The sequence below is a fragment of the Triturus cristatus genome, chromosome 8, assembly GCF_964204655.1.
Source record: "Triturus cristatus chromosome 8, aTriCri1.1, whole genome shotgun sequence".
NCBI lineage: Eukaryota > Metazoa > Chordata > Amphibia > Caudata > Salamandridae > Triturus > Triturus cristatus.
The window spans coordinates 293,355,455-293,380,884 of NC_140591.1; the positions used below are offsets into that span (position 1 = coordinate 293,355,455).

The 25,430-nt window shown below is 45.6% G+C and overlaps 1 protein-coding gene across 3 annotated transcripts in view; it reads right to left on the minus strand.

Moving 5' to 3' along the window:
* The window catches only part of CPAP (centrosome assembly and centriole elongation protein), a 521,976-nt gene that overhangs the window by 343,449 nt on the left and 153,097 nt on the right, over positions 1-25,430 (minus strand). For all 3 annotated transcript variants that reach the window (XM_085621543.1, XM_085621542.1, XM_085621541.1), the window contains one exon: positions 2,908-3,013. In XM_085621543.1, the coding sequence (XP_085477669.1) occupies positions 2,908-3,013 (106 nt within the window). The remainder of the gene's footprint in view (positions 1-2,907; positions 3,014-25,430) is intronic.

The following is a 25,430-nucleotide window of genomic DNA, read 5'->3' on the forward strand; positions in this document are numbered from 1 at the left end:
ACACTGGCAACGACTCGGTAACTAAATGTTTTGCATTATCATTAATATAAGTATGGAGTGCAGTGTAGAATGGGGGTTATTTACTCCAGGCACGTTTTTTGTCTTTTATTGTCATACACTTGCAGACTAAGTGGTAATTCTAAGTGAAGTGAAGACTGGTCATCCCCTTAGCCCCGATGAACTTGCGCAAATTGGTAGCAACAAAACATGTTGGCGCTTTGGACATCAACAATGGTCTGAGTTGAACCATTTTGTAAGTGAGGACGCTCACAGCACTGAATAAAGCTAAATCTAGCCAGTGAGTAGGATTCTATTTTTAATGTTGGGAATTGCCTTTCATTTCCTTTCTCACGGGGACCAGCACGGCACTTGAGTGACATTAGCACTCACAGTGCATATTCTACTTTTCTTTCACTGTTCCTTTATTTCACTTTTGAGAAAATTCATGTTGGAACACATTTTCCTTTCATGGTGAGAAAGCAACCGATGATGATAAGTGGGTGTGCTAGCGAGTACCAACTAGCAATCCCCCCTTGGTGCTTTCTTTCCACGCTCACATTTTTTCAAATCTTTTTTAATCAATTTCTTGTGGGAATTATTTTGCTGCAGTGTAGTGACATTGTGTTACAATACAGACACTTGAATTAGCGGTAGTAAACCGCACCGTTGGGGGAGTCGTTAGAAAATATTATAGACCATTCTAGTGTCTGGAAGTTGAGGGTATCTGTCCATTGAGTCAGGACATGGTTACACCCCAGCAGGGCAAAACAAGGCAAACGTGGAGTCCATTGTGCGGGGCTTGGCCAGGAGGGTGGAGATTGGCCACCCATGAGTGAAGGATTTAGTTCAGCACATCCCCAGCCCCTGGTGCAGCTCAGAGGGCTGGGACGCCTTGCACTACAAGGTGTGCTGTCATAAGTGGCCTGGGAAAAGGGTGTCATGGCTGATCTGTTCCACATCCTGTATCCTGTGAGTTTGTCCAGAACAGCCTTGCGCTCCAGTGCGATCACCATTGGGTCCGGGCACGAGCGCCTAGCAGTTTGAGGGCCTGTGCCAGTATGTTTGAAGCGGATGCAGTTGGCCCTCCAAACAGAAGATAATCCTGAACGGGTGAGCCCAGCTGTAAGTGTCCTTCTTAGCACAAAGGAAAATGTTGTGATTGGCTTAAAGTCCCTACACCGCTGTAGAATGAGTTTTGAGCAAGGTCTTGGTAAAGCGAGATCTTGTGCCCGATTAATTGGCGGGGTTGTAGGTCTCTAGCTTTTGAGAATATCCATTCTGAACAATATTCAGGACCTCCTTGTAATTGGTATCTTCTGATACTCTTCCAGATTATTTATAATACTTACGCCTCCGCTGCCCCCACCGCCCACCAGAGTGACTAACAGAGTTACAGGGGAGGTGGGGTGGGAGAAGGACAAGTCATTGCTTAGGAGGTGGCATCACAGTGGCCGCAAGGGTTTGCTTGCCTCCTCTTCCTTTTGATTGTCTCTGATGGTAGGGCTGTCTCTGTTGGTGCTGCTGCAACCATTAGAGCTGGAAACCTCTTTGGGAATAAATGCCTATCAAAATGTCTGAAAGGCTTCCTGAATTCCTTCTTTCTCCCCAAGCCCACCACCTTTAGAGTCTGAATCTCCAGCATCATGCAGGCCAATTCATAGGCAATATATATTATCCAAACAAGGAATTTCCTGACCACAGGAGGTTCAGGATTCTCTGTTGAGCTTCAGTGAGTCTCAGTCAGTAACTATGCCTTAAGCTTAAAGCATGAGAGTACCCATGAGTTTCCAAGACTGATAAGTCTGCTGAAGAACAGACAACTGGGTTAAAGACAAACATTGCTTACTGTAGGACGTTTTGGAAATTCTGCCCACTTTCCCTCTACAGCTTGCCTGTGAATTTTTGTAAGAAATCACATGGCACAACAGTCCATCAATGCAGAGGCACTGGCAGACTTCATTGCTGTCGCTGACGTGCCACACTTCCTCCTGTCAACTGAGTCTATAGATTTGCTTGCCTTGTGAGCAAGAACAATGGAGGCAGGCCCTCCAGCATAGGATTTTCTGGGTGCAGATCCAATGACACAATCTGGGATTGGGTCTGTACTGAGAATCTGGGGTTGAGTCTGCACTGAGAAACAGAGGATCCTGTTCTAGAGATTTGGACTTCTGAAGCCAAAAAGGAACAGATTTCAGTGATGCTTAAGTCAGGAATAACTGCATAGCAGTCGGCGCAGTGCAGTACTGACAGTGTTATTGCAGCGAGAAGGAAACGTTGTGGTGCGGCCAGTCATGGACATCAACCCATTCAAAGAGGAAATGCACCTACTAAGTAAGAGTAAAGACAAGTCAGAGGAAGGAGTCTCCGATTTTCAAATTCCAAAAAACCTTGGCACTAAACATATTGCCCCTATGCACAGTTGGGGGACCTCATCAGTAAAGGGGTCAAACAGGCTCTTTCCATAACAGGGAAGGTCGGGCTTTCTCTTCAGTTTTTAGCATTTGTTTCTAAAGTTTACGGCCATACCTGGTGGTAAATGGAATTCCAGTGCTAATGTTCTTGGCAACAGTGCTAATGAGGTCCTGAGAGATTAGCATTTTCTGCTCAGCTGTTTATATGCCTAGGTTAAGCATACATTTATACTCCTGTGCCATGAGGAGTACCAGTCAAACTAATGCCACACAAGTGTATACCATAACTCTGCTGGTTGGCACTGGCATTTGCCCGTCTGTAGAAGATTACAAAATATAAAACATATACTTCACTATACTTTGCCTTACTTAAAGAGTAATAGCAAGTAAAATATAGAGATCTGCATTGTAAAGCAACTTGGTAACTGGTCCCCAAAATAAAATGCTAGACTAGCCTTGCTGAAGTGCACTTTGTTTGTAGAATGCATGCTATTACCTGCAGCTGATCTTTATGCTTTAGTCTCCTTTCTTCCAATCTCATTTGTTCTTCTAGGAACTCCTCAAATGACTGTTTTATTTCCTTAATTCCTGGTGCGATTGGCCTGCAGGAGGAAAAAAAGACAAAAAGACTTGTCCAACGGGTGACTGAAATAGTCAAATTGAGCACCCATTCAGGTACCATAGTTTTGTTCACGACAGCTTTATGTTTAAGTGTTGAGAGAACAGTCTCACCATATTTTACACATGCATGGATGAGATTTGTATTTACAACCCGAGGATGTTTTTGTATTTTAGCACCACTTACAACTTGGGGATGAAGTTGAACTAGTCACCATTTTTTGATGGTACAGTATACCTCATTTAGCATTAGGGACTGGAATTTACAAGGCAGTTATAAGGAATACTGCAGAGTTGAATATATGCTATTACATACTTAACCAGGTATGCGCTCTCACAAGGGGTGTGGTTGTGAGACCTCACCATGTAATAGTGTCACAATCTTTATCAGGTCCAGTTAGATTTAAAAACCCTTAGCTCAGTCCCGGGTAGCTGTGGCGAAGATCTGTCAAGATTAATCAAAGGAACAACTCAGAAGCATTTAGAAATACCAAAAGAGCCAATAAGTAAGAAATAAAACACTAAAAATCTGACACCAATTTATAAAAAATAGAGTGAATTCTTATCTCATATTGGACATCAAAACTATAACAATCCATCAAGGTAAACTGTAGATATGATTTTTCAAAGGTAAGTAAATTATTTTAGGAAAGATGCAACAAATCATAGTTGGGTGGTTCCTAGCCAACTGGCTAGTGCTGCCTAAATAGGGCAGAGTGCCAGTCACACGGACCACTCAGGTCTAGTGGAGACAGTTACCCGTCACTTCCAGCATTCAATGTCTTTTTTTTCTTTAACACAGTCGAGCCAAGAAGTGGTTCTGATGCTGGATACTGAGAAGCTGAAGGTGCTGAAGATGCTGACAACACTTAAGAGATGCAGTAAGTTTTCTTGGGGCCATCCTGGCATCTATGAACTTCAGGGGTCATCTCCTGCCCCAGGGCTTGATCTCCCATGATGCACTCATGGAGTCCAGTGCAAGTTCAATCGCGACAAGTCTCCCAGTTACAGCAAGTCCACCGCTTGATTACAGGTAAGCAATGCTTTTGTTTCTGGGGACCAGGATCCACTTTGACTTCGTGGCAGGTCACATGGCCTCAGGGACACCATGGGAAGGTCTGAACTATCCAGCGGCAGGCAGGCGTTCCTGTGCAGCTCTCAAGAAAAGCAGGGTTACTTAGCCTTTGGTGGTTATAAAGCTTAAGAAGCTAGCCAACAAGCCCTGTGAGTCACTTCTGTACAGGCACAAGTGGAGCTCTTTTCCACTAGTGGGCAAAGCAGGCACTGTCCCCTTTGCCGGTCCCCACTCGCCCACTCACTATGGTGAGCCAGATTTTATCATGACGAGCTATATTCAGGGCCTACTTGCCCCTTTCTGGCCAGCTGACAAACTACAGGTGTTGTGCTCACTCAAAAAGTGAAGGAGCAATAAAGATGTCTTTAAATCTTGTTTTCATCTTGTCATACTTATTCTGTGTTCAGAGACAGAGGGCAAAAGTCATTTGACATATACAATTACTTTTCCTTTCTCTGACTGCAAAGTTCAAGGATTTTGCAAAGTGAACTGTGCTTCCTTGCTTGTTGATGTACTACATGGTGGGGGTATTGTTCGTTCGTATTAGTACCAACACTCCTTTGATTCTGGGGAGGAAAGCCAGCAGATTCCATGCAACTGCTTTGAGTTCCAACAGATTTATGTGGAGATGTGTGTGCTGTGGAGACCATTTCTCTTAGATTTGCAAATCTGCAGGTGTGCGCCCCATCCCTTTAGTGAGGCATTGGTCCTCACCACAAAATCGGCTATCTGAGGTAGGAAGGTTATTCCAATGGAAAGGTGGTCATTTTGAATCCACCAAGGAAGATACTCCTTCATGGTTTGAGTAATTTGGATGATGTCCTTGAAAGAACCGTTGGCTTGAAGCCATTGTTTGTCCAATGCCTCTTGCAAAGGTCATATTTGAAGCCGGCAAAATGGTACTAGAGGTATGCATAATGGCATCATGCAGAAAAGGGACTTGAATAAACGAAGTGAAACGGACGTTCTTTAAATCAACCGGACTATTCCTACTTTTACTGTGGAGGATGCTGAAAATATAGCTTATCCCTTTTCGAAAGAAAAACTGGTTGAGGTGGTTAAAAGCCTTCCAAACTGCAAGGTATGTGGCCCGGATGACTTGCTGGCTGAATTTTATAAATCGTTACGGAGGTGTTAGTGGATTATCTATTATTGGTTGCTAATGCCATGTTGGAGGATTGCACCATGCCTGCCTCATTTAATATAGGGAACGTGGTTAGCTTTTGGAAAATAGGAGAGGATGGAGAAGACCCAAATCCTTATCGTCCGATCACATTGTTAAATTCAGACTATAAGAATTCAGACTATATAAGAACATAATGAAGTTATTAGCTAGCAGATTCAATTCTATAGTAGTGAAATTGATAAACCAAGACCATAATGGTTTAATAGCTCGAGGACAGAAATAAATACACACTATTTAGCAGAAGCGCTGGATTATCTCTCAGTCAATAATACTCCTGCCGTAGTTCTTTTGGATGAAGAAAAGGCATTAGACCTTGTGGTCTGGGAAACGCTCTTTTGTATTCTAGTTAAGGATACATACCCAGATCACGAGGTTGATATATAAAGATGTACAAGAATACCGAAGCTAGGATTATAGTTAATGCCACCAAAGTCAGCAGACAGTAGTCTGCTGTGGCACTCGGCAGGGATGTACCCTGTAGGCAGTTTAATTTCGGGGTTTTGTTTTTCTTTTTTTAAATCGAGCCATCAGCGATCACGATTAGGGAGAGCAGATATTCACCCTCCTGTACCACAGGTGTGGAAGATGAAACTGTATGCCAATTACATAATGTTGCTTCTGGATATTTATTGGTGTTCACAGGAAAAAGCTTCTGAGATTTTTTCTCTACATCAGGAGTGAGGGGGCTATAAAATGAACAGAAAGAAAACTGAAGTTATTCTTTGCAGCTGAAATTTGGATTGATTGCTTCCAGACACAGCCTCCTGTCAAAGGATCAGCCAAAGAGCTATCTGGATATTAGATATTCTTCAAGGATTGAAGATGTGTACGATCTTAATTTTGGCCTGCTGCTTTTAAGAATTAAAGCGAAGTTTGCACGATGGAAATCGCTTCCTTTGACTATTCTTGGGAGGGTAGCCGGGATTAAAATGGCTGTTCTCGAGCTATTAAAGTTCCTCTTTTCTGCGATACCATGTGTTTTAACAACATCATTTTTTAATGAAGTGGAATCCCTTTTTAAATCTTTTTTCTGGCAGAATAAAACCACAAGGTTAAAGCTTGATACTTTATATGAAGGGCTGGAGGAAGGTGGTTTAGCACTTTCCAACTCAAGGGATTACAATTTTGCACAATACATGTCCAGATTTAATGTGAAACTGAGACCAGGTGGAATTTTTAAGAACAATCTTATTCGACTGTTCATAATTGATTATGATATTCGAGACATATTAAAACTAACAAAATCCTTTCCCCCTCCCCCTCTCCTACCTCACCCCTCCATGCTCCCCCCCCCCTTGAAGGACAATTGCCACTACAACCTACCGTATGACACCCACTGATGGACGTAGACCCTTTATTATTGACCGTATTCAATCCCTCCGGGCTACTCTATTGCCTCTCACAGGTTCTAATATTGGGGACTACTCCCGTATTACCAACCCTAAGGTTCCACTCTATGGACAACGTCTACCTCTTTGATGTTGATATATAACCCACCACCCCCGTATTTCCCCACCCCATCCTTACCCTTTCCTCCCTCCTGCCACTTGTTCCTTGTCCCCTTTGAGGCCTCAATCTCCTTCCTCCCACCCCTTTGTTCTGTGCAGTCTTCCTCCTTAATAGCACACACATAACTGTAATGACAATAGACTCACTGGGAGTCCTTCACACTGTACATTACTTATATTGACATGTTCACCTTTAATTTTCAATAAAGAATTATGAAAAAAACTAATAAAATCACCTAATAAAGCTAGTTATAAAAGCAGGTGGTGTTTTTTTAGGAAACGCAGGGATCTTAATAGGAGATGTACAGTTCCCCCACATTGATGCGGCTACACCCTTGACAGAATTGGTTGGGGACTCAGGGGCCAAGATGGATCCTAACATCATCCAAAACTGGTAGAGAATGGAGGTTAGTAAGGTAGCAGATTTCATGATTGAGGAAAGGTGGAAGAGTTTTTTGGAAATCCAAGAATTAGTTCAAGGTAATTATCTGCTCCTATAGAATTCTGGCCAGTTGGTTTAGTAATCTGAAGATTGGACATATTTGGGGTGGCCAAAAACTCGTAGCAGCCAAGAGAGTAGAAAAGATTGTATCAAAAGTCAATTAATAAATGAGAGAAGTATCAAGGGCTCAAAATTAACTAGTACGATGTGTGATGAAATTAATATAATGAATTTTAAGGTCTAAAGAGGAGCTAATTGGCGGAGAATGCAATTCTATACAAAATGGTTACTTAATAGAACCCCACAATTTTTTGTCCAAATTAACCGAACATAGTCAAGTTCCTGTTTTAGATGTAGTTCGGGGGCTGCTGCAAACTGATCCCATGTAACTGGGTAGTGCACAACCATCCAAGAATTCTGGAAAGGGATATTTGGGTTCTTGAAAAAGGTTTGGCAGATACAATAAGGTCCTAGTACGTGGTGGACGGTTTTGGGTAATAATCCTACCGCTTAATTAGGTCCCTAATAAAAAAAAGGTGCTATATGTTGCAAGAGCAGTGCCTAGATCCTTAATGCTTCAAAGGTGGAGAACGCGGCTGATTCCCTCAGTCAGGGAGTGGATGGTGAAGATGAAGCAAGTAAGAGATGGAGAGTGTATGCTCTTCGTTGCGGGGGGATTAGGGAATTTTGATAAAATGTGGGGACAGGTTATGGCAGAAATTCATACAGAGGTAGATTGTCCTTTTCGAAATCTTTTCTTTTTAACCTTTTCTATATCAATGAAATGTGCAGTTTTAAGATTGACCTGTGTCTCAATGGATTGTAATTGCAATGACATTTGTTCTGCTCATGTAAGTGCTGGTTCTTTGGTATGTAGTAGTAGTAGAAGGCTTTATTCGAGTTATAAACTCATAAAAGCACAACATGCATATTATAAAAACATCACACTTAATCAGGGCATTTCATTCAATACATTAAAACAGTTGCGCAAGCTTAATCATTGTAAAACAAAACATTATACAAATAAAACATAATCAAGAAACATTAGGAGAAACAGAAAGGGCTCTCCGTCTAATGGACCAAGCCCACCCCAGGTACTTTGCTATTCCCATAACAATAGGCTCCTCAGAAGTAGTGCAAATAATTCTCTGTGCCTCAGCCGCACTGGATGTCCCAAGGTTCTTGCAGATAGGGGTTAACCAGACCCTTCTTGGGGAGGCATAAGCCTTACAAGCAAATAGGAAGTGTCCCACACTTTCCTTAGTTGCGCCGCATGCTGGGCAGCACTGGGTGTTCAAACTCTTCCACCTGCCTGTTAGATCTCTCAACGGGAGGGAACCAGATCTTAATTGGAAAAACAACTTTCTGTCCATAGGAACAGTTATACTGTCCCAGTAATTTTCTAAAGCAGGACACATTTTACTTTCCAAAAAGCGACCTCCCATTGAGTCAGATTTAACCCTTCTCCAAAGCCTCTCATCTATCCATTCCCAATATAGTGCTTTAAGTATATTTTTGCTTGGGAACACTTCCCCCGACGGATTGTCCCAAAGGTTGGAAAGACCTAGTTCGCCTAGCAATACCCTTAGGTTTTTTAGCCATGATATTTTATGGAATGTATCACTCTTGATTATTGCCAGGAAGCCTTCCCCATAATACCTAATTTCAGGGGTGGACCAAAGTCGCCTCCAGTATAAGATGGGACGCAGTCTGGCTCGGTCGGTTACCGATCTTCTTCCCAGGTCAAGACTAAGGGGGATTAATGGTGTACTCTGGGGCAATCCCGTAATGCCCCTAAGAAACCAGTTCTCAGCTATCTGTAATGAGGTTAAGTTGTCAAAGCCAAACAGCTCCGCCCCATATAAGGCCGATCCTATTGCCTTAGCATCGTATACAGCGAGGACAGGTTTTATGGGTTTTGTTTTGGATCTATTGTGCTCCACCCGTAAGGCCCCCGATATTTGCTGATGTTTCAGGACCGCCTTTTCTATGTGGTGGGACCAACCATAATTACTTGCGATTTGTACCCCTAAGTAGGTGAACTCCCTTACGACCTCAAGCCCGATATTATTCAAGTGTATCCTAGGGCGAGGCTTCTGTCCTTGGGAGAAAGCCATCAGCTTGGTCTTGCCTATGTTTACTTCCAGGCCATGCTCCTGGCAAAAGTCATCAAAAACATTCAGGGCCCGTTGCAATCCAGCTGGGGTTTTGGATATTATCAAAGTGTCGTCAGCGAACATCAGGATCGGAACCCTGATGCCCGCCAACGAAGGCGCATCCACACTAGCGTCCTGCATCCTGCTGACTATCCCATTGATATATAATGTGAAGAGCAAGGGCGCCATTGCACAACCTTGGCGCACCCCACGCTCCACAGGGAAGTCAGTAGAGGATTGGCCATTTGACCCCCACTGTACTTTGGCAAAATTGCATTCGTGCAACCTCATAACCAAAGTAAGCAATTCTGCGGGAATGCCTATCTTACTTAACACTGCCCAGAGCTTACCCCTTGGGACTAGGTCGAAGGCAGCCCGCAGGTCGACAAAAGCGACATACAGGCTGCCCCCACCAAGAAGAACCGTCCCCCACCGTAGCATAGTGAAGCGAAACACCTGGTCGATGGTACTGGTAGCCCTTCGAAAGCCTGCCTGAAAAGGGGAAAGAGAATCATTTTCGTCCACCCAGTCCATAAGTTTGTTTACCACCATCTTCCCAATTACTTTTTGGACGGTGGCAATCAAACTTATGGGCCTGTAGTTAGCTGGAAGGGATCGATCTCCTTTTTTGTGGACGGGTATAATGATGGCTCCCCTCCACTGTTCCGGGACTTGCGCACCCTTTGCAATTGCGTTCCTCAATAGGAGCACATATCTGCCCCACCTATCTTTATCATTTTTAAAAACGTCCGAGGGTATCCCGTCTAATCCCGGGGCCCTACCCCCTTGAACGGAGCTAATTACAAATTCAACTTCCTTGGAGGAAAACAGATCATCCTTAGGAAATACAGCCAAGATTACATCCCCACCACCCCACTCCTTTGTTTCAGCATATTGGGGCCTAAAGTAATTCACCCAATCGGATTCAGCAACATTATTATCCGGTTTGTTTGGGGTACCGCCTCTGCCCCACTTTACTATCTTCCAGAAAAGCCTGGAATCCTTTGCTCCAGAAGCCTCCTTCAGTTCCTCCCAATGCTTCTCATCCCAGTCTTTTTTGGCCAAGAAAATGCTAGTATTGTATTGCTTCCTGGCAGTTTTGATTGCTACACTGTCCCTGCTTCTAATAGCATTACCCAGTGTTAATCTGGCTGCCCTGCACTGTTTGTTAAACCACCCTGCTGGTTTAGAGGAAGCTGTGCGATTACCCTTACATGTTCTCATAAAGTATGGTTTTAGGGTGGCGAAAAGATTGTTATGGATTTCAGTGATCGCCCTAGATCCTGGCAGTGTTGCACTAGCTAATTCCATGGAAACAATTGCTTTGTCCACTTCAGACCCAATAAAATCCATGGAGGCTGCATTCGCCAATACCGAGGGCCATTTCAATCTACGCATATTATTCGCCATGTCTGGGAGCAACCCATTACTAGCATGTAGATAAGGCTGAGTGTGCTTCCACCAAGTGTGGGTCACACAGAGGGGGTTGTGATCACTTTCTATCCTGCCCTTAACTTCCATGTCACAAACCCCCTGCCAAAGATTAAGACTACAAATAACGTAGTCTATCCTGCTTCTATTATGACCATTATCATATGTGCACATACCTTCCTTATCTCCCTTTGTTCTACCATTGAGGGCACGCATCCCATATTCTAAACACATAGCATTTAAGGAAAGAATATCTTTTGACCAACGTTTGACAGGGGCAAGATTCAGGGAGGGAACACCCCATAGATTGTCCTCTTCCTGTCCTAATGGGTTTTCGGTACTGTCTAGAGGCTCAAAAGTCCTATTTAAATCCCCAGCTATTACTATTCTGTTTCCAAGGGACTTTGATTGCAGAAAATTAAATAGAGCCTCTAAAGTGGGGGAACTCCCGTTATTACAACCTCTGGCATAGACATTATATAAATCTATCACACCCCACTCTACTGAGGAAATTCGTAGCATTTGAATATCTCTGCAGCCCAAGTCCCACATTTTCACAGTAAGTCCGAAACTCTGTCTAATCCAAACTGTGAGGCCTCCTTTGGGTCTACCCCTAGGACCTCGACATGCCGGGATTGAAAAATTTAGATAGCCTTGGAGGTAAATAGGATCACAGGCCCAAGTCTCCTGGAAGAAACACAGTTCAAACCCGTTAATAAAGTCGGCCCACGATTGTAACATCAACTTACTCCCCAATCCTGCAACGTTCCAAGATACAAAGCTTTCCATAGCAGGGCTATCACTACCCATTATATCAGAAATGGGCAATCCCATGGGACTCAATTGTCCATCATCCTCATCTCCCAAATTGTGAGCATTGTCCACAGTATTCTGTTCCATTAACACCTCACCACTCATGTTTTGCATTAAATCCCCGGTAATTTCCTCTACAGATGCAACATTTTCATCGCCTTCTATTACCTTCAACACAGCATCAGTAGTCATTTCCGGGGTTTCGGGGACCCAAATTGGCTTCTGGTGTGGAAGGCATCCCCTTATGTTAAGCTTTGGTCAATATCCCCAGTTCAAACATTCAGTGCCTTCCAGACTATTATAATTTGAACCAATATTTTGGGGTTGCCATTGCAGTAGGGTAGAGGGTGAGGGTGCAATCATTACCAACGGAGGATTGGTGGAACTATTTAGATTCATGGGCCCACCTTTTAGTAAGCATGTTTGTCTTGGGTAGAAAAAAGAAAGATCCACGATACCAATTCCACCACTACTTATACCCCAGCCCTGCCTTGTAATCCAAACAGCCACCCTGGGGTCTTGAAAATTGATGATAATACAGTCACCCCCCAAGTTTTTACTGGTGTACCCAATCCAGTCGATCCTCCTTACCCCTATTATCAACCCGTCCAGCCCCCCCGGGAGTGGTCTATTTTCCTTCAACCAGTGCATTACTTTATTTTTGAGCATCTGGAAGTTTTCTCCTTGACCGACTAAAAGAGGTGGAACATTAGTGAGAACCGCCACGAAAGGGTGGGAATCCGGGGTAAGATTCACAGGAGGAATCTTTCGGGGTTGTTTCTCCAAATAAGTCGGTGGTGGTCTATTAACCGGGGCACTAGGACAAGGGTTAGGGATATTTGATTTTTGCTGAGGGTTTGAGGATAAAGCTTTAGTTGTCCTGGGGCCATTAAGGCCCTCTGCTCCAATATTTATGTTGGGATTGGAAATACTTGGCATTGGCCGATGGTTACTTGCAACAATGTTGCTGTTTTGTAGGCCCGTCTTATTCTTGTCCTTTACCATAGGGTGTTGGACCTTAGATGCTTTTTCCCTTGCACTAGTGCTCGGACAGACCTGCTCTGGTGAAATAAGCGGTTGACTTGGTCCCTTTGCCTGGGTCTTACTTATAGTGCAGCCTGCTTGGGGGAGTGTTACAACAACAGGTAGATTTTGTGCTTTTTCTGAAATTTCCTCAGCCCTACTAGACTCAGTTATCTTGGGCTGTAATTTAATTAGTGACTTAGTATGGAAAAAATTATCCAAGGTGGCCTGCTCAAAGTGGTCTAATCGATCCATTAGCTTATTTACTTTGGCCTCAATGGGTGTCAGAAGCAACCTTAGTAATTTCTCCAGCTCAGGTATCAATGAGTCTATTGGAGGAATGTTCGCAGCCAACCCGTTCCCCTGGGGATCACTAAATAGTGGATTAGAACTCTCTATAACTACATTGTCTCCCTCATTTAGTAAGTCGCCACTTCCACTTACCCCACTGTGTGCCTTTTGTGTAAATAAAGGGTTTTTTACCACTTTTCTTACCTTGTTAGGGGGTTTGGAAGGATGGAGTTTCCTTGGGGCAGTAATCCTTTTCCTTTTTACACATGGTTTTAGGCCTGACATACTAGTTTTAATTATGGTTTTCACTGTAGATGAATGAACAATGGGGTCTAAAGGTAAAGATGTGGACAGAGTGGCATTGTCCAATCTTTGTAGTGGGCCGTCCTCAATCTCCAAAGTAGAGGGAGAAGTGTTTTGTATTTCAATCACCCCAGGCAAAGTTATAGAGGACAGAGGGGTTACCAATGCCGGATAGGCTTGCGGCAACCTTTTTTCCATAGAGCTTTTAAGAAGCTCAATGGACAGCCTACGGTCTGCACGTTTCTCCGCCAGTGAGATCTCTTTGTCTATATCTTGATTGGAACGATTGGAAAAGAATTTGTCCAAGGGGCCTAGAATGGTCGTACCACCCTCAGAATGGGGAGGTGGTAAGCTGGTAGTATTTAACATGTGAGACATTATTGGTAGGTTTTACGAGTACATAAACACAGTGGGGCACACAATATAATGGATCAATGGAGTCCCGAGAACAACGAATTACAAGAAACAGATCTCGAGTCCTACTCGTCAGTGGGGTGGCCCAGCCCGGCCTCCTTTGGCCCCTGACGGCCACAGACGGTCCCGCCCTTGTCCCGGGCTTCTCCCGGCGCCCTCCCGCGCGCTCCCGCGCAGCGGAAGAGCAGAGCCCGTAATATATGCACGAATAGGTGAGAAGGGGGGAGGGGTCGGGGAGAGCGGCCCAGGTGTAGCAAGTCAGGCAGGCAGGCGGGCGCTCCTGGGATATGTAGTCCCAGTGCAGCGCGCGCGCTCGCTCGCAGCCCCTACCAATATCCTTCCCTCAGCATCCCCCTGTAAACAATGGCAGGCAGCACTCCAAGCGCAGCGGGACCCGCGGAGCGGGTTCCGCAAGAAGTGGGTTGACGGCTGATGGCAAACTCCAAGCTCCCAACTCCAACCAGGTCACAGCAAAAATGCAGAAAGGCGTCTGTGTAAAATGATTCTGTGCTTTGCTTTTTCGCTATGATGGATCTCAATAAATGAAAATAAAAAAAATAAAAATACATATGAGAGCACCTTCAAACGTGCGAGTTCAGTATGTCTGCTGTACAAAAACAGTTTGGTTTGATTTATAAGACTAAGCTTTTCCTCCACATACAATACAAACCTAGCCATATAAAGAATACACATGACCGCTGACTTGCCTGTAGAACAAGTTACTTACCTTCGGTAACGCTTTTTCTGGTGGATACAGTATCTGCCTGTGGATTCCTCACCTTGTGAATATCCCCTGCGCCAGCAACATTCGGATACTTTTGTAGCAGTCCACGCCGATGAGGTAGAAGATGACGTCACAGAGGAACGGCTCCGCTCACGACTCCGCTGACGTCACCGGCTCGATAAGAAGACCTCGTCGGCGTGATGACGTCAGTTCGGCCCCTTTTTTCCGTGCCTTCGAGGCACACGGACGGACCGACAGCAATATATACACAGTATACACAGTACATGATATGCAAAGCAACACACACAGTGTGAAGAATAAATAGAAAGGCAAAAGAATAACACAATGCCTTTGACAGTAACAAATACATTTTGAAACACCATCAATAGAATTGTAGGTATAGAAGGATGGACAACGGGGAGGCAGGTGGGTCAGTGAGGAATCCACAGGCAGATACTGTATCCACCAGAAAAAGCGTTACCGAAGGTAAGTAACTTGTTCTTCTGATGGATACATCTGCCAGTGGATTCCTCACCTTGTGAATAGAATCCCACAGCAGTCCCACTCCCGGAGGAGGGTGTCCACCCTTCTATACCAGAAAATCCTGAAGGACGGAACGAGCAATGTGTCCGTCCCTCCTCACCTCGGTGTCGAAGCAATAATGTTTTGCAAAGGTGTGGAGGGAGGCCCAAGTTGCCGCCCTACAAATGTCCTTCACAGGAACACCCCTAGACAAAGCAGAAGTGGAAGACTTAGCCCTAGTAGAATGAGCCCTTAAACCCTCTGGAGGTTCCTTACCCGCCAAAGAGTAGCATGTCTTGATGCACAAGACAATCCATCTGAAAAGGGTGCGCTTGTGCACCGCTCAGCCTTTCCTGGTGCCAACAAAGCCCACGAAGAGCTGGTCATCAACCCTGAAGTCCTTTGTCCTGTCAAGGTAGAAGCTCACCGCCCTCTTAGGGTCCAAGCGGTGAAGTCTCTCCTCCTCCTTGGAAGGGTGAGGGGGAGGATAGAAGGTAGGGAGGGTAATGGATTGCCCCAGATGGAAAGGAGTTACCACCTTAGGCAAAAATGCAGCCCTGGTCCCGAGTACCATTCTTTCAGCATGAATGGTCAAGAACGGGGGGTTTGAACTAAGAGCTTGAAGCTCACTTACCCTCCTTGCCGAGGTAATTGCAATGAGGAAAACCGTCTTAAAAGACAACAGTCTCAAGGGACACTTGTGCAAGGGCTCGAAGGGAGAACCCATGAGATAAGTCAAGACAAGGTTTAAATCCCATTGAGGCACAATAAAGGGAGTAGGAGGAAACCTGTTTGTGAGACCCTTAAGAAATCGAAGAACAATAGTTGATTTGAATAATGACGGCTGATCGGGAAAGCAAAGGAAAGCCGACAAAGCCGATAAGTATCCCTTCACAGTGGACACAGCAAAGCCTTGCTGAGCAAGAGAAAGGGCAAACTGTAGACTGTTAGACAGACGAGCCTTCAAAGGATCAATTGACTTCTCTCCACAGCAAAGTACAAATTTGGACCACCTATAGGAATATATATATTTGGTGGAATGACGTCTGGCAGACAAAATTACATCCACCACGTCAGGCAGGAGAGAAAAAGAATTCAGGTTGCCCCGTTCAATCTCCAGGCATGAAGGTGTAAGATCTGGAGGTGGGGGTGTAGAACCTGCCCCTCAGACTGCGAGAGGAGGTCTTCCCTCAGAGGGAGACGGAGCGGAGGGCACGAGGAGAGGTGGAGAAGATCTGAATACCACACCCTTCTTGGCCAATCCGGGGCAAATGACTTGGGCCCGGTCTTGGCGAACCTTCCTCAGAACCCGAGGAATCAAGGGTATGGGAGGAAACGCGTAAAGGAGTCGTGAGCCCCAACTCAACTGAAACGAGTCCCCCAACGCTCCCTGCATCGGATACTGGAGACTGCAGAATGACGGGCAGTGAGCATTCTCGTGAGTGGCGAACAGGTCCACCCGAGGAGTTCCCCACATCTGAAAGACGTGACGAACTACCTCCGGATGAAGCCTCCACTCGTGGTCGGCGGAGAACTGCCGACTGAGACTGTCCGCAAGTACGTTCAGCACCCCGGCCAGATGATTTGCCATCAGACAAATCTGATGGTCCTGAGCGCAGGACCATAGACGCAGGGCCTCTCTGCAGAGACAAAGAGACCCCACTCCTCCCTGTTTGTTTATATACCACATCGCGGTAGTGTTGTCCGTCAGGACTTGAACAGACTGACCGCGAAGGGAAGGGAGGAAGGCCTTGAGTGCTAAACGAATTGCCCTCAATTCCAAAAGGTTGATGTGAAGCAACCTTTCCTCTGGAGACCATAGACCCTTGATCTCCAGATCCCCCAGATGAGCACCCCACCCTAAGGTGGATGCATCCGTTATCACCGTGGCCACCGATGGAGGTAGATGAAAGAGCTTCCCTTGAGACAGGTTGCCCTCCACGCTCCACCAGGACAGATCCGCTGCAGCTTCTCTGGAGATCCTCACAGACTTCCTGAGATCTCCTTTGTGCTGATACCACTGCTTGCGGAGGCACCACTGGCGCGCCCTCATGTGCCAGCGTGCATGGTTGACCAACAGGATGCAGGAAGCAAACAGACCGAGCAGGCGAAGGACCTTCAGAACTGGAACGACCGCTCCGTTGTAAAATAAAGGAATAATTTCCTGTATGTCGAGAATCCTTTGAGGAGGAGGGAATGCTCGACAAACAGTAGTGTCCAGTACCGCACCTATGAACAGGTTGCGCTGAGAGGGCAGCAGGTGAGATTTGGGCACATTTATCGAAAAACCCAATTTGTACAACAGCTGAGTTGTATCCTGCAGATGACGTAGCACCTTCTCTGGCGACTCCGCCTTGATCAGCCACTCGTCCATATAAGGGAAAACTGAGATCCCCGACCTTCTGAGATGGGCTGCCACCACTGCCATCACCTTCGTGAAGACTCGAGGTGCCGAAGTAAGACCAAACGGGAGGACCGCAAACTGATAATGTTGCGACCCTACCGTGAACCGGAGATACTTCCTGTGCGACTTCAGGATGGGGATGTGAAAATACTCATCCTGCAAGTCGAGCGAAACCATCCAGTCCTCCTGATTCAGCGCTTGAAGAACCTGAGCAAGGGTGAGCATCTTGAACTTCTCTTGCTTTAGAAAAAGATTCAAGATTCTGAGGTCCAATATCGGACGCAATCTGCCGTCCTTTTTCGGAATCAGAAAATACCGGGAGTAGCATCCCTGACCCCTCTCCTGCTCTGGAACCACCTCTATCGCACCTTTTTGAAACAGCTTCAGGACTTCCTCCTGCAGAAGAAGACGGTGGTCCTCCGAGCAAGCCCCTTGACAAGGAGGGTAATTTGGAGGGAATTCCCGAAAAGGAAGGGCGTACCCATTTTCTACAAGATCCAGAACCCAGAGATCTGTAGTTACAGACTCCCAATCTTGTAGAAAATGGGTAAGTCGGCCTCCCACAGGACCAGCATGATCCGGAATGGCGGATCTAGGGCTGCTTTGATGTGGTGGGGAGGGGGTGAGGAGGAGGAAGAGGAGGAGGAGAGTTGAAGGCCACGTGTGCGACCCCTGATTCTACCTCTGAAACCTCTAGACGAGGAACCTTGCTGCTGCTGTTGCTGCTGCTGGGTCTGTCTATAGGATCGAAAGGATGTCCTTCCGAACCCTCTGTACCTCTTAAAAGACCCCCTCGACTGAGATTGCAGGACCAGAGATTTAGCCGTCGCCTTGCTCTCTTTGAAACGCTCCAGAGCAGCATCTGCCTTTTTACCAAACAGGCCAGATCCATCAAATGGCAGGTCGAAAAGAGTCGATTGCACATCCAGTGAAAACTCCGAAGATCTTAACCATGCACTCCTTCTGGTGGCGACAGAAGATCCCATGATCCTCGCCAGTGAATCCGCCGTGTCCAGTCCACTTTGGATCACCTGGCGTGCAGCCGCCTGGGCATCAGTCAAGATTTCATTGAATCCAGCCCTATCCTCCTCAGACAGTTTCGGCGCCAGCTTCTTAGCAGAATCCATAAGCGCATGCACATAGCGTCCTAGAAGACAAGTGGCGTTCGTTGACTTCAAGGCCATGCTGGCTGATGAAAATACCTTTTTTGGTCCAGCCTTTTAGCCTCTCTGTCCCCCGGAACCTGAGGAAAAGCACCCTTGGACTTTCCTGAACAAGCTGCCTGAATCACCAGGCTCTCAGGCGAAGGATGTGACGTTAAAAACTCAGGGTCCCCTGGGGCTGCCCTATATCTCCTAGCAACAGTCTTAGAGACCGCAGGAGCAGAAAAGGGCTTACTCCACACCTCTAACACAGGGTCAATAATGGCCTCATTAAAAGGAAGCAATGGCTCTGAAGCTGCGGTAGGAGAATGTAATATCTCAGTAAAAATGTTCGATTTAAACTCCGTAGTTGGCAACTGGAGATCAAGCAGTTCTGCAGCCTTCCTGATAACTGCATGATAAGGAGCAACGTCCTTAGAGGGTTTGTCCGACGGTGGATTAATCTCCCACTCAGGAGACAGATCCAACCCACTAGCTTCCTTAAGCTCCTCAAATACTTCATCTGATTCTACCAATTCTCCTTCCTCTGCTTCCTCCAGAAGGAACCTCCACTCATTAACAACCCTCTGAGCCTCCCCTTCTGGACCGAATCCGTATCATCGGCGTGTTCGAATCCGACAGCGCCGGCGCCGAGCGTGGATCTGCAGGAACCGCCGGCGTCGAACGAGGTCGAGCCGGAGCCGGTGGGATGGAAGCGGCGTCGACGTCCTCTGAGCCGGCAGATTCCAAGACGGCGTCGCTGGAAAGAACGGCATGAAAGGGGCCTGTGGATATACTTGCGGCACCCCTAAATTAAACGCCATTGGACCCATCGGACACGTAGGTGCATCAGTGGTGTACATGGCTCTTGCGAACACCCCATACATAGCAATTAAATAATGCGAGGGGTCCTGACCTGGTCCAGGGAAAACAGGGTACTGGTCAGGCATCACCGGACTCGGGCCAACCGGCGCCGATGGTGGAATCAACAGCATTGCAAGCAAATCCGGGACTTGAAGTTCTTCAACCGGGGCCGGAGATGGAGCCGGAGTCTGAGCCGGAACAAGGAAGCCACTGGCGATGAAGGACCAGGAGGTAAATCAGGCACAGGAGAAACAGAGTTCTTCCAGCGTCGAGTTGGTGATTTCGACTTCGGAGCCGAGCTCTTGTCCGAATGATGTCGAGACGAGTGTCTTCTCTTCTTCTTATGCTTCTTGGCTCGAGAAGCATGCCCCGAAGTCGACTTCGACGCCGACCTCGACTTCGATCGAGACCTCGACCTCGTCCTCGACCTCCTTCTCCCCCTCTTCTCCTTCTTGATTTTTGAAATGAAGAGCTTCGCTTCCCGCTCCTTAAGAGCCTTCGTGCTCATCTTGCGGCAGCTGGAACAGCCATCCACGTCGTGGTCTGATGACAAACACCACACACAGTCCTCATGTGGATCTGTGATCGACATGTGCTTGCCACACTCTCGGCAAGGCTTGAATCCAGACTTCCTTGTCGACATTCTCGAGAAAGAACAGAGAAAATCTAGATAATACACAAAGTAACAACGATGCTAACAACAGCGATTCCCGAAATCCGTTGGCTTAGACGGCGCGGAAAAAAGGGAACTGACGTCATCACGCCGACGAGGTCTTCTTATGGAGCCGGTGACGTCAGCGGAGTCGCGAGCGGAGCCGTTCCTCTGTGGCGTCGTCTTCGACCTCATCGGCGTGGACTGCTACAAAAGTTTCCGAATGTTGCTGGCGCAGGGGATATTCACAAGGTGAGAAATCCACTGGCAGATGTATCCATCAGAAAGTTCATTTACAGCATGGTCATCAGGATGGGGGCATGAAGGTTTTTCAAATCATGTCTACAAACTATCACTCTTAATAAATACATACCTAAAACATGGTGTGGTAGCACACTCATTTGCCATCAGCAGATTTTCCGATTTTCCATTAAAATGGCCACATATTTTCCACTGACATGTGGTTTTATTGATAAAACTATATAGTGTATAAACCATGTTTAGAAATTGCGTTACTGCAAATATTTGTCATATGCACATCATCAAGATGTGTTCTGATTTGATTTGCACATATTTAACTCTATTTGCATCACACTACTGAATTGCAAAAAAAAAGTGTGTTTTCGTAATTCCGGATATATTTTGAAATATTTGTACAATTCATTTACAAACGGTTTAAATGTTGTGCGTTAGGAAAAAAACTGACATATTTGAGCGTTTGGTTTCACAATGATTATCAGATAGATCACTTGACAAAAGCCTCCATCTGTAATAAGAGAAATAAAAGTAAACACCATTTTCCAGGATGAGATAAGCAGCAATTCGTAAAAAGACAAACTGACATTTGACCTCTGTCCTTGAACAGACAGCAAATGTGTCAAGATAAAAATAAGATTTAAAGCCGTTTTAATTGCTCATTTACTTTTTGAATGAACAGAAAACCTGCTCCTTTCCAGTTTAACTTCACTTGCCAGAATGGAGGTCCTATAAGTAGCTTGACCTGATAAAATCTGACTCGCCATAGCAAGTGAGTGAGGATATTGACGTCTGTGTGGTTGCGGAACAGGCCAAAACTGTTGTGATCAATAGGGTTGGTATCCTCCTCTGTATGAGGAGATACTCCTGCCTCTTGCCCCACAAAAAGGCATTTAAATCATTTGTAGCAACCCAGTAATTTTGCAGTGTCCATCTCCATTTTTATGGATTGTAGCAGCTCAGCAATGTGTCGTCCAAATAATGCCTCTCCATCAAAGGGCATGCCTAGGTTTTTACATTGGACTTGAGGTCTGAAGATTGAAACCTTAAGCCATCCCTGCCTACAGAGGACAACAGCACCTGCCAATTGCCTAAATCCTGGTCAGGCGATATACACTGCACAGTCAATAATTTCTGAAGAGGCTCATTCGCCTTCTTGTATGATCTTTCTTGCCCCTGTCCTTACATCCACTGGTAATGGATCTTTGTAAGTAGTGATATCAGAGCACATTTGCTGGTCATATCTGACAAGAACCGCCAGAGAATTTGCCACTGTAACCACAATAGTAGACATTGAGAAAAATCTGTTTCCTACGTTATCGAGGTGTCTACCCTCTCTATCCGGTGGCTTTGATATGGGCATAGAGGGTTTCTTGGAATGACGCAGAATGGCTTACGTTATAATAGAATCTGGTGTAGGATGCCCTACCAAACAGGCTGGTGATTTTTCTGGCGCTTTATATTTTTTATCCAACCTGGCTAGAAAGGCAGACACTGTTGCTGGATTCTTCATAATGTTTGCACCTTTTTCCCATAATTAGCCTACAACAGGACAGCTCTAATGGAATTTCTAACCAGTTGTTTAAAATCATAAAGAAAGCAATCTAGATTGTTTCACTGGTATTGGCAAATCAAATTGTTTTGTTGCTTGCTCCATCAGAGTATGGAAACTCCCAATATCATCAGGAGTAGAGTCCACCAGGATGAGGATCTGGAGGTAGCAGATAATCATCCTATTCACTAGATGCACTGCGGTCATCAGGTACTTTGCCCTCTTCACTGTCCTCATAGGAGGATGGCGCATCATCTGCAGGCAGAACAGCAAAGCTTGAAACCAGCGTTCTTTCTGATGTGTGCATAGGTGGTAAATGAAACCATGTGTGAGGAGTAGAAGGCTGAATTCAATGAGAATTAATTCTTTGTGGTGATGATGTAGCCCGAGAGGGCTCTGCAAATCTTATTATAATCATTCATCATGCTCTATAAGTCGTGAACCAAAGCTCTTAGTACTTGTACCATCTCCTCCGGAGGTTCATGATGTTCATAGGGTCGGTAATGGTCCATACAAGTAGAACCATCCATAAATAGTGCACCTGTGGATTAATAATCTTCCTCACCATAAGGACCATCATCCTCTGAATCCTGTACATCTAATTAGTGAGTTTGTGGACAAGGTGAGACCTTGCTTGGAGGTGTGTGTTCAGGCATTATTGCAAATGGTGAAGAAGGAATTCTTTTGTCGACGGTATCATTGACGACTGTGTAGACAACGGAGTTATGGACATTATCAGTGTCTTTACTGTCAACAGCATCACCTCCTTCGCCATCGATGCAGCAGCTGATGGTTTCTTCGTCGACAACAGTCCCATAGGCAAAATTGTAGGTGCAGTGATGGATGACAATGGTACAGTTACAGTCTACGATGTCTTCCTCAACAGTGTTATCATCATCGGGCTACTTTCGTCGACTGTCATCAACAGTGTCCTTGTCACTGCCGTCGACGATTTCAATGATTACTTTTTCTGTACATTGGATTTCTCAGAAGACGGCACTGAGGAGGGCTTTTTAAATTGTAATGACAATCTTGGAGAAGGTTTTGTTGACTCGGATTTTGATATTTTTGAGGGGACCTCCTCCTTTGAACGCCTATGTAAATGTTTCTTTGGCAATGCATGTTCCTCAGATGACCCATGGCGAGTCTTTTAGTGAGCTTTTTTGGGTGGGTCGCGAGACATATGTCCCTCAGCCCTTTCTCATTCTCTCTTCTGAGACTTCCTTGACTTAGGAGAATCTTCATCCACCTCATCAGATAGACAAACGTCTCTGGTCTTGAGCTTTTGAAGCAGTAAAAGCAGCCTCCCCTTTCTATACTTAGACCTTTTTGCGGAAAGGCAGTACTGCAAATCTTACAGTCCTTCGCTTTATGAATGGGAGATTCCCTTCCCATGACGTGCAGTAGAAAATCTGAGGGAGTGAAGCCTATGTGGGGTGTGTTCTAGAGGGTGGCAGGTTCTTTTGTAATGATGTAGCCAAGTTAATGAAGTGAATGATTGTTTTAGCCCTTGTGTGCTATGTATGACCTACATTGCTTCTGAATATGCCGTGGGACTCCCACTTCGACAACAGGGAATGATTCAAGCATGTGAGCTATGAAAGATCCAATACTGGAGAAAAGCACTTTACTGCTGTGGATCCTGTAGGTCTTCCAGTTCCTCTTACTCCCCTGGACAAATACATGCAGCTTGTCCAGTCTATATTTAGATCTGAGAGGGTGGAAGACCAAGACTTTCTACAAAGGCTTGCCCACAACACCCAAGGGATGGTGGTTGGTAGTGCCTCACTGTAGTAAAGTTCCCCTTTTTGACATGCTCACTCCCACTTTTTGCCTGGTATTCGATGTAATTGTGTCTAGAAGTGCACTAAGTTCCTGCTATCCAGGGCCACAGTGCCAGATCTCTTTCCCTAAACTGTGCAATAGTTCCCTCAATTGGCAACACCTTCAGCCTACCTGTAAGTCCCTAGTATATGGTACCCCTGGTACCTAGGGTATGGATACCAAGGAAGGCCTTTAAGGGCTGCAGCATGTACTGTGCCACCCTAAGGGATCCCTCATCTAACTCATGCAGACTCCCACTGCAGCCTGCATGTCTTGGTGCAAACAAAAGTGAAAACACAACATGGCACACATCCCTGTATATGCAGAATAAGTAAGTCACCCATAGAGCAGGCCTTAAAGCCCTAAGGCAGGGTGCACTAGACTGAATGTGTGGACATAGCTACATGGGCAGATATGCCCCTGTGCTGGTCAGTTCAATTACTTCCAGTACAAGTGACCAGGGAAGCCATTTTAAGTATATGTGTTGGACACTGGTGAAAACTAGTCCTACAGCTACGCTTTATTGAAACCAAAGATGTTTGGTATCAAACATCTTATATCAATAAACCCTCATTGATTGCAAGGATGGATTTATTAATACATGTACCCAGAGGACAAACCTACCAACTACTAGTGTGCTGGCTGACTGGTCCTGACCAGCCTGCCACACCAAACAAGTTTCTGACCCCCAGGCATGAGGGCCAACGCTCTCAGGTCAGGAACAAAGCCTGCTCCGGCAGAGGGTGTTTACACCCTTTTTGAGCAGGGTGACCTTTAAATTTGCATTCCAAGGCAGAGGGCTTAAAAGAGCCCGCCGCTTTTGGTATGCAAATCTGTTTTTTCCCCCAGAGGGATGCCACTACCCCTGACTGGGGTCCATATGGCACCTGGACAGGCGGGACAAGAAAGGAGACTCCCTCTAGACCTATATTTCTTTTGTTTGATGCAACACAAATTCAAAAGTGGGCTAAACATCAGTGTTCAACAGCAACAATATACAAAAAACATCAATATTCTCATATTTTTTATTTTGTTTCTCTTATCAAAATTATTTTAATCATTATTTTTAAATACTTTAAACATAAAATTATTCTCATCAGCATATACACATTATTGTTATCAATGATTCATAGTTATTCATCAATATTGAGTCTGAGGCTATCAACAGCCTTTCATTCATGTTTGTTTAGCCCACTTCTGAATTTGTGTTGAATCAAACAAAAGAAATATAGGTCTAGAGGGAGTCTCCTTTCTTGTTTTGTTGCACTTCCCCTCTTCTCCCTGACCTTGTACGTATTTTTCAGAGGGGGTCACCTTCTTGTTGCGCACCCGGACAGGCGGGAAAATTAGTAGTCAGAAAGACGTGTTCACCTTCAGGCTAGTTGCACCCTTAAGGTGGGCTACCTGAAGTGGATGCAAAATTTCAGAGTCTGTCATCTTTGTGATGGCAGAATAAGGAACTCTGGGACAGGGGGCGTGGCGACCCTAGGGGTAAGTAGCCCATTGGCTACTACCCTACAATCCTCTAAATCTAGTATTTAGGGGAGCCCCTGGCACCAGGAAATCAGATCCTGCCGACCCAAAAGAAAAAGGACTGAAGAGCCGCGAAAAGCAAGAACTGTGGAAGGAGCAACTGACTTGGCACCAACCCTGTCGGCCTGTACGCTGTACCCGACCATTGCGCCAGTTGACTCACCCTGCAAGCTGCTATGCCTCCAAAATTCTGGGAGGACTGCCAGCACTTCTGCCAAGACTCGGGAACTCCAGTGGAGCAGCGGAACTGCTCTCCTGCATCCTGCATGTACCAGAGAAAGAACTGA